This window comes from Mercenaria mercenaria, chromosome 3 (genome assembly GCF_021730395.1).
Source record: "Mercenaria mercenaria strain notata chromosome 3, MADL_Memer_1, whole genome shotgun sequence".
Taxonomy (NCBI): domain Eukaryota; kingdom Metazoa; phylum Mollusca; class Bivalvia; order Venerida; family Veneridae; genus Mercenaria; species Mercenaria mercenaria.
Window position 1 is genome coordinate 54,761,160 of NC_069363.1, and position 18,883 is coordinate 54,780,042.

The 18,883-nt window shown below is 34.8% G+C and overlaps 1 protein-coding gene across 4 annotated transcripts; it reads left to right on the forward strand.

Annotated features, from left to right (window-relative positions):
* The first annotated feature begins 1,721 nt into the window (after window positions 1-1,721).
* Window positions 1,722-14,414, forward strand: LOC128555636 (uncharacterized). Of its 4 annotated transcripts, XM_053538550.1 has the most exons (6): window positions 5,994-6,154; window positions 8,111-8,310; window positions 8,875-8,930; window positions 11,030-11,083; window positions 12,642-12,691; window positions 13,387-14,414. In XM_053538550.1, the coding sequence occupies exons 3-6, from the start codon at window positions 8,885-8,887 to the stop codon at window positions 14,089-14,091; spliced, it is 855 nt and encodes a 284-aa protein (XP_053394525.1). In that variant the 5' UTR covers window positions 5,994-6,154; window positions 8,111-8,310; window positions 8,875-8,884; the 3' UTR covers window positions 14,092-14,414. The 4 variants fall into 4 exon arrangements, with proteins under 4 accessions (XP_053394526.1, XP_053394527.1, XP_053394525.1 ...); XM_053538551.1 differs by lacking the exons at window positions 5,994-6,154; window positions 8,111-8,310 and adding an exon at window positions 1,722-2,042; XM_053538552.1 differs by lacking the exon at window positions 8,111-8,310 and having other exon boundaries at window positions 5,993-6,154.
* The last annotated feature ends 4,469 nt before the right edge of the window (window positions 14,415-18,883 follow it).

Here is an 18,883-nt window from a genome sequence, read left to right on the forward strand (position 1 = left end):
CAGTGATTGGTTATTTATTACAGCACATACCAGCAATAATAAAGATAATTAAAATTTAAACTAGATGTACCATAGGACACTGGTACACCAACTTTCTATCAATGTACGGTCATATGCTAATTGGTGGAAATGCAAGACTTAAAAAACTTGAGGGATACTTCAAAACATTATCCAGAACCCAAGATAAAAGTAACTGAAGAAGTAAACAAAATATGTTTTTTCTAATTTCATATATTTTGTTTCCAGGGGAGTGGCGTTGCGGGGAGGCGGGCAGTAAAGCGGGTGGTAAATCCAAAACTAAACCTCATGTACACAACTTCATATGCTCAATAACATTCCTATTAACTTTCATGCCTCTAGATCTAATACATTTTGAGATACGTGCGACACAAACTTTCAGGCCCTTTATGAATATTTTTGACTGTCAATGGCCATCACTCTGGTCTTACTATGTGAAATTCAAAATAAAACCCCAGGTGCACGTCACCACAGGTTAAATAAAAATCCTATGATGTTTGATTACTATAGGTCAACCACCTTTTGAGATACACAACACAAATTCGTATGGACAAGGGCAAATTAAAGTGACACCTCCCACCCCCCTCCTCTAAAAAAATCTTTGGGGGCCTGTGGGGGAGGGGGCACACAATTATAACGACATTTTGAGCCGGTCATATTTGAACTTTAAGGCCATACGGTACAATTTTCCGAAATTTTATGTGACTGTAAGTCGGCTGAATCTTTACTCGACGAAATAGTTGAACCTGGCTGTCGAAAATGTTTTCGATTCGTGCAAGATGATTTCTAGTACACAAACTTCCCACTACTCCTCCCATAAAACACCTTTACACCAACAACGTTTAAAGAAAAAATTTGCAGGACCCGAATTTTCAATACATTTTTGTGCAGGCACGCTATCCGAGAACTATTCACTTTCGGAAGCGAATCGTGAAAAATGCTTATTGTGGTTATCGCGTGCAGCGCCATTTAGTTGCGCACAAAATATTGTAATGAACTCCTTTAAAAGTAGCAGAACAGATACAAATTATTTTTTATCTTAATCAATAGCTTACAAACGTGTGATATTTTCTCAAATAAGAAAGTTTGACATATATAGACACATTGTATAAATATAAAGAAATGACAATCATTTCAACTTCAACGTAGAAAACGGCAAAATTTGTAGTTTCCTATGCGCCTAACACCCGAGTTGTACTGCGAAATATGTACTTGAAAGTAGGGGACAAGTTATTCAGAGACTGATGCCCACGGAGCAATGTACACTGTTTTCATGTACGGAAGCCTGCTCACTTCAGAATTTGTAACATTACATTTAAAAATCAAATGTTTTTAAGTGTCGCTTGAATAAGCAATAAACAGAACAGATAATGATCTTGAACAAGCAATACGATGAAGCAGACGAAAAAAAAAACACAATCATTCGTAATGTCTTGTTTACTTTAATAAAGAATAAAACATAAGCATTGTCTTTTTATTAATTCCCATTTTATTGCCGTTATTAAATGCCTCCTTTTTTCAAAGAGACATGTGCTATAAAAGTGCGAATTATCCACTATCACCTGTAATTATCCATGCATGGTGTTAAAATTTTATTACAGTGAAAAGGTAATAAAAGTGACAAGCAAGGGACTATCTTATTAAGTTTCAGTTAGAGCCTACTCAAAAATTTATATCTATTACATCTGATTGAAATAAAAATCCCGATTTGAAACTGTCAGTTTCTAAATTAATCTTCGCTTACGCAGTCAGAGTTTGGATTAACATGCTAAAAGATTGAAATACGGATAATTTACTCTCCATCTTATCATTCATTAATATGTATAAATTGTCATATTAAAACACTTCGCTGAAGCGAACTGGTTAAAGAAAAGGTTGAGGAATCTTGTGTGCCAAGGTGTGTGCAAAAAACAAAAATAAATCGCACATTGTTGACAGTTGAGGACTTTCTTCATCCAATACAAGGATCATTTTTTGATGTACTTAAGAAAACAATGGGACAAATAATCAAGTTGACACTTTCTGTAAGTACAGACAATTTCATCTTTGTGTCTGCCTTTTTTCCCCAATAAAAGATCCCATATGTATCTACTTTTGTTTACCTCTGGTCCCTTCTTTCACGCATTCGCATGGCAAAATATATATAATCTTTAATCATGTTATGAAAAATAGACGCAAAATAATTGATAAATTATGATGATTACATCCAGGTATTTAAAAACGTAAATTTACTTTGACATAAAATTTGCCGTAAACGTAAGACCCAGAACCGTAGATTTCAAGTTCATAACTGTGTCCTTTTTGTGGCTAGTATATAACTGTTATGCATTAAGTATCCATTAACAAATAAGCAACGCAAGCTGATGGCGTAAGGCTCCAAATTCAAGTTTTGACACAAAGCAGACAGTTTAAATCCCATATGACAGGTAATCGGCGAAGAAATGTGAACCTAATAGGAGGCTAAACATTACATACGGCTTGTCTAGACGACAATATAAGTAATACGACTCTTTTCTCTGCATGTTTAATAATATTTTTTTTGGAATTTGTTTCTATTTCATTATTATTTTTTTAATTTTACTACAGGATGTACGAGTTTTTTTTTTAAGGATATCCGCCATTTTGAAAAATGTTTCTTCCAATATTGCTTTCTAACAAAAGTTTTGCCAAACATTAATGCTAAATAATTAAAATATGGCTAATAATGTACCATTTAACCAAATATATTCTACTTTTTGCGAAAAAAAAATTTTCACCCTTATTTTTGGCTGGATTTGCCTAAAATTGACGTAAGATTTACAATGGGGTAGGGGTAGGTAATTTCAAATATCTATTAAAGTAGATCAGGTTTGGTTCTGATATTTTCCTGACTGATACACATAATGATAAGCTATAATTGAAATAAAAGTTTTCAAGATAGTACTTTATATTATCTAGAAAATATAAATTAAAACAAAAAGAACAAAAAATATCAAAATTCACCAGTTTTTAACAGTTTTTTCTTAATAATTCTCTTAGATGCACGGTGACCCCAACTTTTTTTCTTTCCATTTTGAAGCATTTTTGTGTGTCATTAAAGCTGCAAAATATTTTGAAAATCTTACCGTCAGAATTTTTTTGATAGATCTAAATACGTTTTTTCCGTTGAAAATATAGTGGGTGGGGTAATTATGTCAACATGTAAAAATGAAAGAGATTTGTTAGTGACATTTAAGCTTATATAATACTGACATCACCTTATATTCATATCAACCTGTAAGACCTGAAATCCCTATAACATTAAGTGGGATATTATATGTTTTATAAAGTACCACCATTTTTTCAATTTTACAAAATTTCAGAAATGCGTAAACAGTGGGTGAAGAAAATGCCCTATAAAATTAAAACGAGTTCGGTGACCTGTGTTTTTTCTTCTCTTGTTTGTCTTGGAAACTAATGTTCTTCAAGCTCACAAAGTATGAAAACATTCTTAACGTTAGAAAAAAAATTCGCTCCTACATCCTTAACTATACTTTAGTATGTACACTATCAGTTTCAGCTATCATTAGCGTACGTATGTTACAATGTCCATTTTCGTGTGTGTTATGGACAGGCTAAGTGCATGACCAATTTGAACTTGGTACCAAGAACTCAGGCAATCTATGACTAAATTTCACTTTCTTTAATTTTCATTTCAGTTCATAAAATATTACGTGACTGAAACAAATAATTAGGATTTATTTTACATTCCAAATTTTAAATAAAAAAAAGAAGTTTTTTCTAAGATGTATTAAATAAAAGATGTAAAGCAATTAAACCTTTTATCATATCTTTTCCAAAGGACAACACCTTCTCTTTTTTACTGCATAAATAGTTTTTTGTCATATACATCAGAACGAAACCATTAAAATCATTGGCATCCATGCTTTTTTCTTCCAAGTATATATAGATATTTCCGATTTTATTTTTTTATTTTTGCAAGCGGTCATAAACTGAAACTGAAACTGAATAATTTGATTAAACGCCTATTATATGTTTATACAATGATATATTCAATGGCGTTGTACATAACCATGATAATAATAGTCATCACAACAACACCAACAACGACAACAACAACAATAACAGCCTTATTGTAATAAACAGTCCTGATCGCACCCCTCCCCTTGAGGTCATTTTACCCCCATTGCCAATACCAGTGCTTAAAGCATCTGGTGCGCCCAGACAGGCTGCATATAGAGGTTCAAACTCCCCGGTTAATGGTGCCATCATATAATATTTAAGAAAGAAATACTACACACTTCCCTACCCATAGAGCCTCACCAACAAGTGCGTTTATTAAACAAACCTTGGAGATATAAATGTTGAAATGTAAAACCTTTTACAAAAATTTAAGAACTATCGCCTGCTGTTTTCGCATGATAAACAGTTATCAAAAATTTAAAACAATGCCGCGAAATCTCTGAAATAGAGTGTCTTGAGATTTTTTTAATGTGTCAAGTGATTCACTTTTGCGTAGTTCCAACGGCAGTTCATTCCAAAGTTTTGGACCAATAGTACAGAAACTTCTTTCATTGAATGTTTTGCACTTGTTATATGGAACAATATAACGACATTCAGAATTTTCAGACGATCTCAGACCTTGTCTACTAAGCAATTTTGTTAAGTACAGAGGTGCTCTGCCAGTGTGACAGCTATACATGAAAGATAGTATCTTGAACTCAATTCTTGCTTTCACTGTCAACCAATGTAAGTGGTACAATACTTGTTTAGAAATGTCAAATTTCCTCCTGTTAAGGACAAGTTTTGCGTACATGTTTTGAATACGTTGCATCATACGCACCACCATACAGTATGACATTGCAATAATTCAGATGTGAAATAACTAGAAACAAAACTAAAATTTCAGTGGCTGCTTTTGTTAAGTATTTTCGGATGTTCTTTATTCGTCATGGCTGTACGATATTTGCGATTTATATGATCTTTAAAGTTCAAGGTTTCGTCAAGAAATGCACCGAGATATCTAACTGTGCTTTCACGTTTTACATCATCACCAGCGATGTTAATGGAATTTGTAAAACATTTGTTCAATTGAGGTCTGCTATCAAACATAATAAATTCAGTTTTGGAAGTGTTCATTTTCAGTATGTTTCTATTCATCCAGTCATTGATTATAACTGCGCACATTTCAAGGTCTCCGATCGCTTGTGATTCTACGGAAACACTGCAAGCCGCCTGCAATGTTTCATGCCTTGGGTGTTTGATTCAGAAAAATCGTCCTTTACACATATTTCTTATGGACCACTTAAACAATAATCAAAATTTAACGGCAATTCTGATATGACTTTTTAATCACTGATAATTAACTATTCCTTCCCGCTTTCTTTTTCATCATATCTTTGAAGTCGTGTGTGTGAAATAAAGTCATTATATTATTTTGACATTACACTTGTGTAATAACATTTTGATGTTGACATCGTTCGAAGCATAGTAGACGTTGGTCGAGGTGACTTCGTCCAAAATAGGTAAAGATAGAAAAGAATTATTTCAATTTTTCAGTTGGAAAATCATCTAACATGTGATACTGGAATATTACAATTGTGTCACTCAACGCTTCATTTATTAAAATCGTTGAAAAAGGGATAGAATGCTCGGTAAAACCTCGCATGCTATTATTCATTCAACTTGTTTAATAAATTCATTGTGAAAAGACATATGTAATATATTCTATGTATTAGTAAGGGTTTGGAGTATTATAGCTTCAACAATGAACGTTCCTAAAAATAAGAACAGAATACATGATTGGGAACAATTAAAGATACTTTAATATCAACCCAGTACTTATCTCTCACATAACTAAATATAAGTCATTATTATAAAAAAATACTTTACCTCAGTATAGGTATGCATTTTATAAAACTTCCTGTTTACATCTTTCAAAACATATTTTGCAAAAGAATGTCATTTCTTTTCTTTTTTTCTTTTTAACCCAGCAACTTCCGTGTTTGATCAGACAATGCTGCCGAGGATGCAATGTCATCTTTCTTTCTATATATGAACAAAATATGTTACAAACTGCGTAAATTTTAACAGTTGTTGCATATATTCTTATATCTGTTTGTACAAGAGGAAGAGTAGATGGATAATGAAAACGTCGGTAAGATAGTAGAAATTATACCTTAGATGTAGTTCTAGTTCTTTCTGTAAAAATATTGTAGTTACTCGTAATCATTTCTTTAAGACAGCAGGACAAGCTACAAATGCATTCTGTATTTATCTATTTGAGTCTCATCTATGTACAATTACAAGTCATATAAAATTTCATTACAAACTGTACATAGCCATTCTTGAAATAGAAAATTATAAGACACTAGACATACTCTAAAACAAACAAACTTTGTCATATTATAATACCCTTATACAAGTACCACTAAAATAAAGATTAAATACTATGTGTCTAAAATATCAAATAAAGCACAGAACAATAACATATATAGTCAATGCAAACAAGTTAAGCTAAAAGTACTTAATAATACAGGAAATATATATCACCTCTTATTTGAATTAGGGTGTACAGATTAGCAGAAATAACCTGAAATATAATAAAAGAAGCCGATACAGGCTAAAAAATAAAATATAGCAAAATGGTTCTTAAAATTATAGATCTAATACTAAGCTAAAATAATGCAAAGTCTACATTTCTACTACAAAACAATACCAAGCTAGAAACAGAAACAAAAGACTAATATATATGCCGCATTACTATTTCTACTGTATAGAGTGTTATTTCGGATCTTCAGTATAACGCAACATTTTTGTTTTGTGGGGTGGGGGTGGGGGTTGCTAAAATTCTTATCATATCCGAGTGGGTATACAGAAACTGATACTTTTCAGTATCATTTAGTATTCTAAAATAATGACCTAAAGAATAGACTTTTTCAAAAAGTAAATTTCTATTAGCAGAATAAGTTTGGCAGTTTAACAGAACATGCATTTCATTTTCAACAATGGTTTTGCAGAAAGGACAAGTCCTCTCGATTTTAGACAATCCCCCATACCGCCCGGTTTCAAGCCGCAGTGGTTTAACACCACACCTGAACTTTGTCAAAGCAGATCTATAAGAATATAATAGTTGTACTTTGCAATATCGTTCAACTTCGTATCTAGTCTTAAAGGGAAAAACAATGGTGTTTTGATGTTTACATCTGTTGCTTCCTTTGGCTAAATGTCACTCAAATATTTTCTTATTGATTATTGTATTATCATAGTTAAGACAACGATTTCTATGGTTACATATTGCTTTCCACTGGTAAAATGATGGAGTTTCAACCCATATCTCCATGAATGGCTGCACTAGGGATATATTTGCCTCTCATTACTCTGTGATGAAATGCAGAAATACAGTGAAAAAAAATCTTATGTATGTGCAGGAATATTTAAAAAAATCAAGGCCTGCGAGTGGTTTGTTGCCTGATTTATCAATGTTCAGGGTCAAGATGCACAGGAATTGAACCACGAGGGCTTTAGTCCGAATAGTAAATAAAATCTGTGAAAAGGTCCCTGTGAAGCAAATAATACAACCAAGTATAATAGCAGACTCGGTTTGATTGAGTCTGTTCATAGAGGTAATGAAATGTGAAACACCTCTCTCTACAAAGTATCAAAGTGTTATGTTACGTTTTGATAGGTATGTTTCAGCTTTACAGTGTTTCATGTATTTGTAATGCTATTGTTCAAAAGGAAACAAAACGACAAAATTGCAACAATAATTTGCCAACCATAAACATCAGAATATAACTGAGCCACGCCATGAGAAAACCAACATAGTGCATTTGCGACCAGCATGAATCCAGACCAGCCTGCGCATCCGCGCAGTCTGGCCAGGATCCATGCTGTTCGCTAACAGTTTCTCTAATTGCAATAGGCTTTGAAAGCGAACATCATGGATCCTGACCAGACTGCGCGGATGCGCAGGCTGGTCTGGATTCATGCTGGTCGCAAATGCACTATGTTGGTTTTCTCATGGCTGGTCTGGATCCATGCTGGTCGCAGACGCACTATGTTGGTTTTCTCGTGGTGCGGCTCAATGTAATATTTCATTTGTATTCACCAGGTAAACTACATAATATATACTATGTGGTACTAACAACAACTTGCACGCCAGAAGCAAGATTTTAATCCGAAAAGTGGACACAATTGCTACAGTTTTAAATTCATTTCCTCGACAGTTCATCACTTCTTTACCTTCTTAGCAAAATGGAGACAGCATCAAAATGTTAGAAAACTACTTAGACTAAAATCTTAATCCAAATGGTTTGTATTCCTCATCATGCTTTTCTTTAGCATTATGTTAAAAGTTTGTATTTTAGAAAATAAACCGGCAGCTGGCTACGAAAACATTATTCATAAAAGAGCATGTAACATTCGTTGCGAAAGTGTATTTATGATAATATATTAGAATACTGCTATGCTATACTAAAGCTGTAAATTATGTAAAATGGTGTTGTACAAATCCAAGTTTATAACTGATAGTTAAATAATGCTTAGAATATCAATACCATTTTCTGGCATGTTTATGCTGAACCCAATGGATAGGGTACTATCTTATATTCCCATTTTAAGCTTCTATTTTATAATTTTTACCTTCCATTCATTGCCCCTGCCTTCGTCTACAATTTCTTGATTGCTCGATGTATGTTCTACACTGTATGTTCCTTAAGTTACACCAGGGTCACTCAAAATGAAAGACCCTGGTTACACGGAATGTATCATTTGCTTTGAGATAAATCTGAATTGTTACCAATTCTTCGTGTTATTTATAGGAAAATACTTCTCTATTTTGTACTCAAATAATTATTTGCATTTTTTATTTGCTAGTATTCTAGAAATGGATAAAAAGGGAAATTGTGAACTGCCAGGGGAAGTCATCGAAGGTAAACTTTTATTTTTATAACCAGTGTAAAGATCCATAGTAAATAGAAGTAGGAGACATGCGAAACACTGCTATATCTATGGAAAGCCGACGCGCCATGCGTTTTGTTAAATGCGAAATGCGCAATGCCACATGCGAAATGCTTTATGTGTAATGGATTTTGCGTTTTGCGAAATGCTTTATGCGAATTGCACAATGTGTTATGCTCTTTGCTAAATGCGAATTGCATTTTGCTAAATGTTTAATGCGAATTGCTTTTTGCTAAGTGCTTAATGCGAATTTCGAAATGAGTTATGCTTTTTGCTTACCTTTTTGTCGAATCTGCGGCTGTGCACCCGGATAAATTGAGACAAAAAAAGGCACCTTGTAGTAGTGAACCTAGCACTTTGGCTGTAATTAATTCTGGATATTTTATTTGACATTTGGACATTTTGTTGTGAAAGATTAGTGAACATTTTGATTCGAATCTACATTGCTGGGGCAGCTTTACTAAAGAATTGACAGCCATTTTGTGATCATGTGCCTCACAGCTGTATTGAAGAAAATTTCAGACTAGGGTACATACATGCGTTTTGCGAAATGGTTTTTGCGTTTTGTGAAATGCTTTATGCGAATTGCACAATGTGTTATGCTTTTTGCTAAATGCAAATTGCTTTTTGCTAAATGCTTAATGCGTAATGCTTCATGTGAAATGCGTCTTGCTTCTTGCTAAATGCTTTATGCGGCATGCAAATGCGACGTGCCACCACGCGTGATTTTGTTACTATTTATAGTGATGTTTGCTAATTATAGTATCATAGAGGTTTCAGTTTCGACCAGTCAGATATAGCAATTCTCGGTACTGCCGTACATAGGGATTTCCGTAAATTTCCGCGCCAAACTGTCATGGAAGCCGCATGTAAGACGTGTGGTGCGTCCCTAAGTAAATTTCCTGCAGCTCACTTTTGTGTGGACAAAACCTGTATTCCATTTCGCAAGTGAAATTGCATCGCTGACGGGTTTTCTTTCTCATCACTTTTGCCCAACAATGGGGACAAAAGTGAGCTGCAGGAAATTTACTTAGGGACGTACCATACGTCTTACATGCGGCTTCCATGACAGTTTGGCGCGGAAATTTACGGAAATCCCCTTGTACGGCAGTACCGACAATTGCTATATCTGACTGGTCGAAACTTAAACCTCTGTGATACTATAATTAGCAAGCATCACTATAAATAGTAACAAAATCACGCGTGGTGGCACGTCGCATTTGCATGCCGCATAAAGCATTTAGCAAGAAGCAAGACGCATTTCGCATTCAGCATTTCATATGAAGCATTACGCATTAGGCATTTAGCAAAAAGCGTAACACATTGAGCAATTCGCATAAACGCATGGCGCGCCGGCTTTTCATATATATCAGCGAATTAAACTTTAACAAAAGAAGTTATGACGTTCAATCCGAAATATTTATTTAATACGGTTTTAAGTGTACTGCATTTTTTATTCGCGAAGATATGCTTTTGGTTCATAGATTTTAGCTAATTACAGTTGAAACTTGGTATATCGAACTCGCTTAAATATCAAAATTCAAATTATGTCGAAGACATTTTCGATTTTTCCCGTGCACAATACACTATTATTTTGAGTCGATTTCGATTATCTCGAAGTAGAATACAGATACCAAGTTTCAGCTGTATATGAACCACACCATGGGAAAACCAACATAGTGCATTTGCGACCAGCACGGATCCAGACCAGCCTGCGCATCCGCGCATCCGCGCAGTCTGGTCAGGATCCATGCTGTTCGCTAACGGTTTCTCTAAATGCGATAGGCTTTGAAAGCGAACATCTTGGATCTTGACCAGACTGCGCGGATGCGCAGGCTGGTCTGGATCCATGCTGGTCGCAAATGCACTATGTTGGTTTTCCTATGACGCGGCTCGTATGTACAATTTTTAATTACTATTGGATACAGATTAGTCCCTTAAAACATGTATTATTAAATTTCTCCTGATGATATAATCTACGCCACGAGTAATGATATAATAAAATAATTCCGGAAATCATTACCAAGCCATATTTAACTTTCATTCTGATGTTTAGCTACGGATATTTCAGGAGGGGCCATACATGACTTCGAGGAACCGGAGGAACCACTTCCCGCTGTTCCACGTAATATTAACTTTTTCTCGTTTTGACCGACTTAACTATACGAGGAGCAGTCATTGACTTCCAGAAAAAGTATTTTTGAAGAGAGCATTGAGAGTACGGTACGGTAAAGAATATTTGCATTCATGTGTAAGAACATCTGAGCAGTTCTTAAAGTATCGAAGCAGTACGTTGTGATCCGTTACTTTAGCAACGCCTATTTAGTGGCACGGAGCACTTTGGAAATATATTTAAAATGTTTTTGCTTTTTTTAGTTTTGACAGTGGTTACTTTTTTATCTGAATCGTCAAAATATATACGATGCTGTAACTTTAATACATGCTCGATGTCCACATGAAACTTTAACATTGTACACAAAAGTCAATATAGAAGTATGCAATGGAAGCTCACGGAGCATTCTGTGCCATCTTAGAAGTGATACCAACGAGCAAGCTTAGTTTCTCCAAACAGAGAATTTAACTCCTATTAAGACAATACAGCAAGTCATCGTTCTGATGATACTTAGGATGTTAGCGTTTTGATCATTCTCTATGTAGTTCAGGCCTAGGACCCATCGACTTTCCTTTACCTTTAAAAGTTAACGATTAATTTGGTGGTATAAAGTTTGAATCGTTACACGAGCTCAAGATGACTGTTCAAAATGCAGTGCCTATAAATGCGGTCAAGTACCATATGGATTGAATTCAGTCAAAACGGAAAAAATTAAAAACGTAACGTCACTATTTTGACGTTTGAAGTGCTCGATGCTCCTTCACATTTACTTATCTGTGTAGACACAAATTCTTTGCATCTTTAAAATAAAGGGGCCAAATGTAAACACAATGCAGAATTAATTCTATTTTAAAGTAAAACAAATGTATTCGCACTGTTCGGGTTTTTAATGACTGCCCCTCGTTTTTGTTTTACACATGATAAAGAGGGAAATGATTGCTGAAGTATATCAAATGCCAAAAATGGCACGTTAGCAAGCTAGTCTTATATCAACATTTGTGCAAAATCATGGACTAAATGTATATACTAGATAAAGTGTATGTTATAACATTTTACCATTTTCGTAATAAAGATATCGGAGTGAAGTTGTAGATCACAGACTTTGACTGTTAGCAATTACAAGTTATTATCACACCAATTCTTTTCTAATTTTCAACATAGCTTTCCTTCCTTTCATTTATTTCACCTCATTATATTGCTAATGAAATATGGCTATAGATTGTAGTTGCTATTATTACAACAGCAGTCTTGCCGTGTGGTCACCGTAAAATGATCTCCCTATACTTTAACTCAGTCAGCGGTGTTGTCCTTTGGAATCATGGATTCCTGTTATGTATATCTATACAATACAATTCCGTTTAGACGAGGCTGTAAGGGCGTGAGTGGTGTTGCACATTTCACAACCTTTCATAAACAGATACCAAACCGGCTTGGTTGCGTTCGTCTATGCTTCCAATCCCAGAGGATGTTTTATCGATATTATTAAATAGTGTGCTCTTGAATTGCTGGATATACCACTAATTGTTCATAGTACTTGTTGTTCATACTAGCTTTATATTTCTTTTCTCAGCTCGCATGCGAGGGCATGGACATCCAAACGATTTGCTTCATATAAATAAGGTATCATTCTCAATTATATTTCAATAATAAAAAAACTAGTTTTGGGTACACAAAAAATATTCTGTTAGTACGAGACAAACATCATCTGATATATTAAGAATTTATGTCAAAATCCTTCATATCACTTTCCCTAAACTAATCTGTTTGATTTTCCTCTCTTTTTTAAATGAGAGGAAACGCCTCACAAACGCTTTGTCTATGAAACCACAAGTCAATGGTTACTATAGCTACAAAAACAAGTATGCCCACGGGCAGAATGTCGAGCCCGCCAGCTGTCAAGTGTGACCTTGACCTTTGACATAGGGACCTGGTTCTTGCACATGACACTCCGTCTCATAATGGTGAACATTCATGCCAAGTTACATCAAAATCTAACCATGCATGAAGAAGAAATGCTCCGGACAAACTTAAATTTGATCTTTAACCTCCAACATTGGGTTTGCACATGACACTCCTTCTCACTGAGTTAAACATTCATACCAAATATAAATAAGATTGGTCCGTGCATATCAAAGTTATGGTCCGGACAAAATCGGATGGACGCATGCACGGACGGACGCACACACTCACGGACGCACGCACGCACATACACCCACTCGCCAAAAGTGACAATTATATCGAGCTCACCGCAAGCGTGCTCTACAATGAAATTATATGGACATTTACGAAAGGTTTTACATATATTTGATATTTAGGCAAAGAAAGAAAATAAGCATGTGCTAAAGACAATTCAAAAGAAAGCAAGACATGGAATTGATAAAATGCATGCGCAGATATCATTAGGAACCAGAACAAAAGAAGAGCACGCAACTAATGCAGATAAAAAGAAATACAGGAAAGCCGTGATGCGTTCGAAGAGTAATCCGGAACGTGGTAATTGGGATGATGGTGAATGCAAGAAAGATGTTGAAGACTCCAACAACCAGCAGCAAGAATACGAAACAGGGGCGTTATCTAAAGCCTTTGAAATGAATAAAGACAGACCTTTACCTGCGTTGCCACCTAAAACCAACATCACTGATGACGATAAACTATATGACCAAGTAGAAGATGATGAAGACATTGTTCGTAGAATGATAAAAGTATTTGAGAAAAAGAATCCACATTCGATACCGGGTACAGGTGTGTCAGATCGAAACAGAATGGGTAGAGAAAGTCAGCCTAAAGAAGATTTCTATTCTTACTCGGTAGAGGAGCTGGTGGAGTGTTTCAAGATATGCAATTTGGATAGGTTTGCTGAAAAATGTGATGCAAACAAACTCGATGGGGCCTTTTTCAGGCAGCTTGATCTAAATCTATTAAAACTGGAACCTTTTTATCTCAATACCTTTGAACAGTTCAAGGTTCGAGAGATTATAGAAGGTTGGAGGCCGAAATCAGGAAAAAGTCAATCATCATAAATGATCCATTTAATAATTGAAGTCCTCAAAGATATGCCAGTGGAATTTAAGATGCAATAAAATTTAAGCGATTTAAAAACATATTATTCATTTCTTATCATGAGAGCCGTATTAAAGGCCATGTAATACTCGACAAAAGTCGCAAAAATGATCATTTCAGTTATGTGTGAAGTCTAAGTTTAATACATTGTCTTTCTGTCAAAAGCTGTTTATTATAGGACTAAATGGTGTATACTGGTTTAAATGAAGCAAAGGTAGCTTGGATATTTTACAATTGTTTATATTTGGTATTAATTAAGAAATTACACGCGCTAACACATTTGCTTGCTTGTTTTGTTTTCTCTTTTCCGTGTCTTTTAAGGCTGGGCTTTTAAGGCTGGGTGGTTGGAGGGTAGCATGACGACTTTCCAGCCTTGATGGCGGAGGAAGACCCCAGGTGCCCCTCCGAGCATTATTCCATTACGGGCAGGCACCTGGGTAGAACCACCAACCTTACATAAGTCAGCTGGAAGTCTTCCTCGCATGGAGAACTCATCGATCCGAGTGAGGTTCGAGCTCACATCGGTGAGGGGCAAATGATTCGAAGTCACTCGGCCACGGAGGCCCCTGTAACACATTCTAAAACATTAGAACAGTATTTGTAACATGAGTTTTCACAGAGAACCATAGTTCACTGAGATCATTACACATATCTGATGTTGTATCATGCAACCACTATCAAAAATGCACGATAACACTTGTCTGATATTTATTTTTGTTTCACTCTTTATGCATCTGTTGTATTCATAATCATCAATAAATCGTAATTCAGTTTATTGTTGCCTGAAATGTTAAGTCCGTTAATCCAATCGAAAAAGTATTGACTGCCACGTTACAAATGAAGTTTTAAATAAACCTCAATATTACGGTGCCCCTAAAGTGATATGTTACACACATTTTTTCCAATTAGGTAATGTGAGACTTATCATTTCGTTTAAACGAAATAACTTATTTCGTTTAAACGAAATAACTTATTACGTTTAAACGAAATCATTTCGTTTAAAATCATTTCGTTTAAACGAAATAAGTTATTTCGTTTAAACGAAATGATTATTTAAGTTATTAGTTAGTTCGTTTAAACGAAATCATTTCGTTTAAACGAAATAACAAAAAGTCTCACATTACCTAATTGGAAAAAAAGTGTGTAACATGTCACTTTAGGGGCACCGTAGAATATGGAACGGTGCGCTTGTCTTTTATAAACTGGTAGCGTTTTATTTTTTAGAAAAGCTTCTTCACGCGATGGAAGTTCTCGTTTACAGTAATTTGTGGATTTGTGGATCTAAATCATTTGTTATGGAAGGATTTTCTCTGAACGGAGGAAATGGAGAATTGAACATAGAGAGGGCTGGCATTTATTTTAGGTCAAGCGTCCCTTTCGGCTGATATTTATTCCAGTCTTAGCGCTTATTTGGTTAAGACAAACATGTCCGATGTCAGACTTTATTTAACGTGTTTCTTTTTAAACAGTTATTTGAAAGAAATAATGTGTAATGGAAAACAGTGGCATTTTACCTAGCGTAGTGTAGGACACAGGATATTATTTTTGAGACCCACTTTGTCGCAATAAACAATTGTATGTTTGAGGAACTTCTTTCATCAGAGTAAAATAAATATAAAACTATTTTGAGTGACGTGTATGCATGAATGCACTGATTTTGAATGGACCGCAACCGACGCATCTGCCGGTAACACGTAATTAGGCATTGTAAATGTTAATTTTTATTAAACGTAAGTAGTAATGGGACAAATATTGACAGAAAATTGATTGAATGTTCTCTACAGTTACGCCAAATGTTTAAAACTCAGTCAGCTAGAAAATTTAATGTTTTAAATCAAGAAGTTACATATCACATAATTTAGTTTTGAAAATTGTAACGAAATATTTAATAGTTTCTGTAACAGTCTCAGAAAACTTCAATGTAAACCAAGTCTATCATAAGATTTGACACATTTGTTACGGCGCGTCTCGTCAATGCCGTATCCTGCTGAGAGATTTAGCTTTTTACTCGTATTCGGCAATATCACAATAAAGTGCGCACATTGGTGACTGAGCATGTTATATGGTATTTCTGATGAACAGTATGAAGTAAGGTTTCTTTTATGGTGATTTATTATATCTTTCTGCAACACAACAAACGGGAAGTGAATCTGTCAACATTCAGGCATTTTATGATGTGTTTATACCACTAAAAATGGCCAAAAATTTGTGTTATGCAGGGACTTTTTATAAATGCTTTAAATTCAAAGACGCCGAAATTGTAAATCTTGGTCAAAACAACGCTAATTTTGGTCTTTGGTTATTCAGTTACTGTCACGGGAATACCAGAATATGGAAAAACCTGGGAAGTAACAGAATAAAAAAATACATCGCTTATGGTATATTGTGTGATGCGTATACAAAACGTTCTCTCAATGAAGACGTTTACATGGTGGTATCTATCGGTTGACATGTAATCTTTATGAAAATTTGCAGTGTCTTATAATGTAGCACACAAACCGACGTCGAAGAATTTCAATGGTTTTATATACACATAACTAAGACATTTGGTGTTAAAACCAGCAGTTGGGATGTCCACAAACATCGTGTAGGACACGGCCCCCATGAAGATTTCCTGCTTCCAGTAAAGTTTAAGTATTTATATTTTACCAGTGTAAATGTCTTTGAATGATAAGTAAAGTGTACATAACTTTTAACTTTCTGGTTTTGTATAGCTGTAATGAAGCGATTCAAAGTAGTTTGTGTAGGACACGGCCCCTCAAAATCAGATGTTTCAATAAGTTACCCATTTCATCCTACAATGTCATAAATTTCATTTCGGTAAAATGTAGCATGAAATAGACATTTAAACGGTTGTTACCTAATCAATATTATAAAAAAAAGTATTGTTTTATTCAAAATACTGAAAATTGAATATTGTAGTCAGAACTGTAATTATAAAAGCATAAATATCATACATACATTACTAAGAAATATACACAATAAATTGCAGTTACTAATTATAAAAGCAAAATAATAATAAATACATAAGAAAAACAATTTGTTTTTCGAAAGCACCATGCATAAAAGCATTAAACAGTTATTAACGAGAAAGTACAAACAACTGTTCTCAAATCAGGTTTCAGATAGTCATTTCATTAACATCATCTACTTGCTCAAAAGTGAGCAACTAACAATAAGCATATTTAATTTTTATGAAACAAGTCATGGTAAATCTATGTGTTATGGACTTGGGGTGTGCCTGTTACCAAGCTGTCATTGGTAGCAGGGCAATGATTACATGTACAGAAGACCCAATGAAATTCTGTAACAGCAGATTAAGTGTAGACTTTACACAGAAAACAACAAGCACGCAAAGTAGCTTATCATGCAGACAGTTTATGTTCATTGACCAGAAAAACGTTCATGTTCATTGACCAGAAAAACGTTGACAAAAATTATCCAAACATCAAAACAGTTGTTGTTATACTGAAGATTCACTGCGTTAGGTCAATTGGTGCTACAAATAAGTTGTACACCAAATCGCTAAGTTGTTACTGCCATGAAAGTTGTTCAAATCAACCGTGCAACTTTATGAAATATATGCCAGAATGGTAACTGGCAAGCCGTGGACTTGCACCATGTTGTAATATAAGGTAGAAAAGTAAATTTTCAGAACTATAAATGTACACATGAACATATTATTCATATGAATTTCATTCGAACATGATGTTTAAACAATTTACGTTATTGTAACATTATTTGAGCCGTGCCATGGGAAAACCAACATAGTGTGTGTGCGACTAGCATGGATCCAGACCAGCTGCGCATCCGCGCAGTCTGGTCAGGATCCATGCTGTTCGCTAACAGTCTCTCCAATTCCAATAGGCTTTAAAAGCGAACAGCATGGAGCCTGACCAGATTGCGCGGATGCGCAGGCTGGTCTGGATCCATGCTGGTCGCACACCCACTATGTTGGTTTTCCCATGGCACGGCTCATTTTAGCTAGTCCACAAGTACAGGTACATGAAATGTGCTCAGTTTTTGTTTTGAACACATATTTTGTTTAATACCTGTCTTTATTTGATCTCATTTATGCATATACAAAATCCAGTATCAATTTTACCATGATTTGTTATGAAATAAACGAATAAAATAGTCCAATGCCTATTGATGACATTAGTGTGTAGGACACGGCCCCTTGTGGTAGTAGGTGTAAACAAGTCAAAATTTCGATATTGTGGATACATTTGTGCTATTCCAACTACGTGCCCTGATGCATAAGACATTGTAGAGTATAAAAAATATAAATAATTTTCATTTCCTACCTCTTCATAAAATGGCAATATTTTTAGGATATGTGCGCACTTTATTGTGATTATGCCGATTACAAACGAAATATATAATATCATTTTAGAATAACTACCGAGATATAGTTTCTTCAACAAAATTTAGCCCTTGGATTTGAATGGAAAATATATCATATTTTACATTGTAAACAAATAAACAGACAAAGAGAGAGGGAAATTCTGTAAAACTAGACAATGCAAAATAGCAATGTATGTTACTTTGCAAAGTGCATTCATTTTCAGAAACGATTCCTAACGTACATTGTACATCTCCATGTATTCCCACAGGTATTTAAAATACTTTCTTTGGTTATTCTGCAGACTTTAATGGCTGAACAAGGTGAAAAATAAATTAAAACTATACATGTAGGTTTCCCTTTGCTTTTATTTGTAACATTCGGTATAACTTTAACAACAATATTAT

Excerpts from the sequence above, each read along its gene's own strand:
- LOC128555636 (XM_053538551.1), top strand. The coding sequence starts at position 8,885 with ATGGATAAAAAGGGAAATTGTGAACTGCCAGGGGAAGTCATCGAAG. Across the intron at positions 8,931-11,029 it reads GCCAGGGGAAGTCATCGAAG|GAGGGGCCATACATGACTTC; the intron begins GTAAACTTTTAT and ends CGGATATTTCAG. Across the intron at positions 11,084-12,641 it reads ACCACTTCCCGCTGTTCCAC|CTCGCATGCGAGGGCATGGA; the intron begins GTAATATTAACT and ends TTCTTTTCTCAG.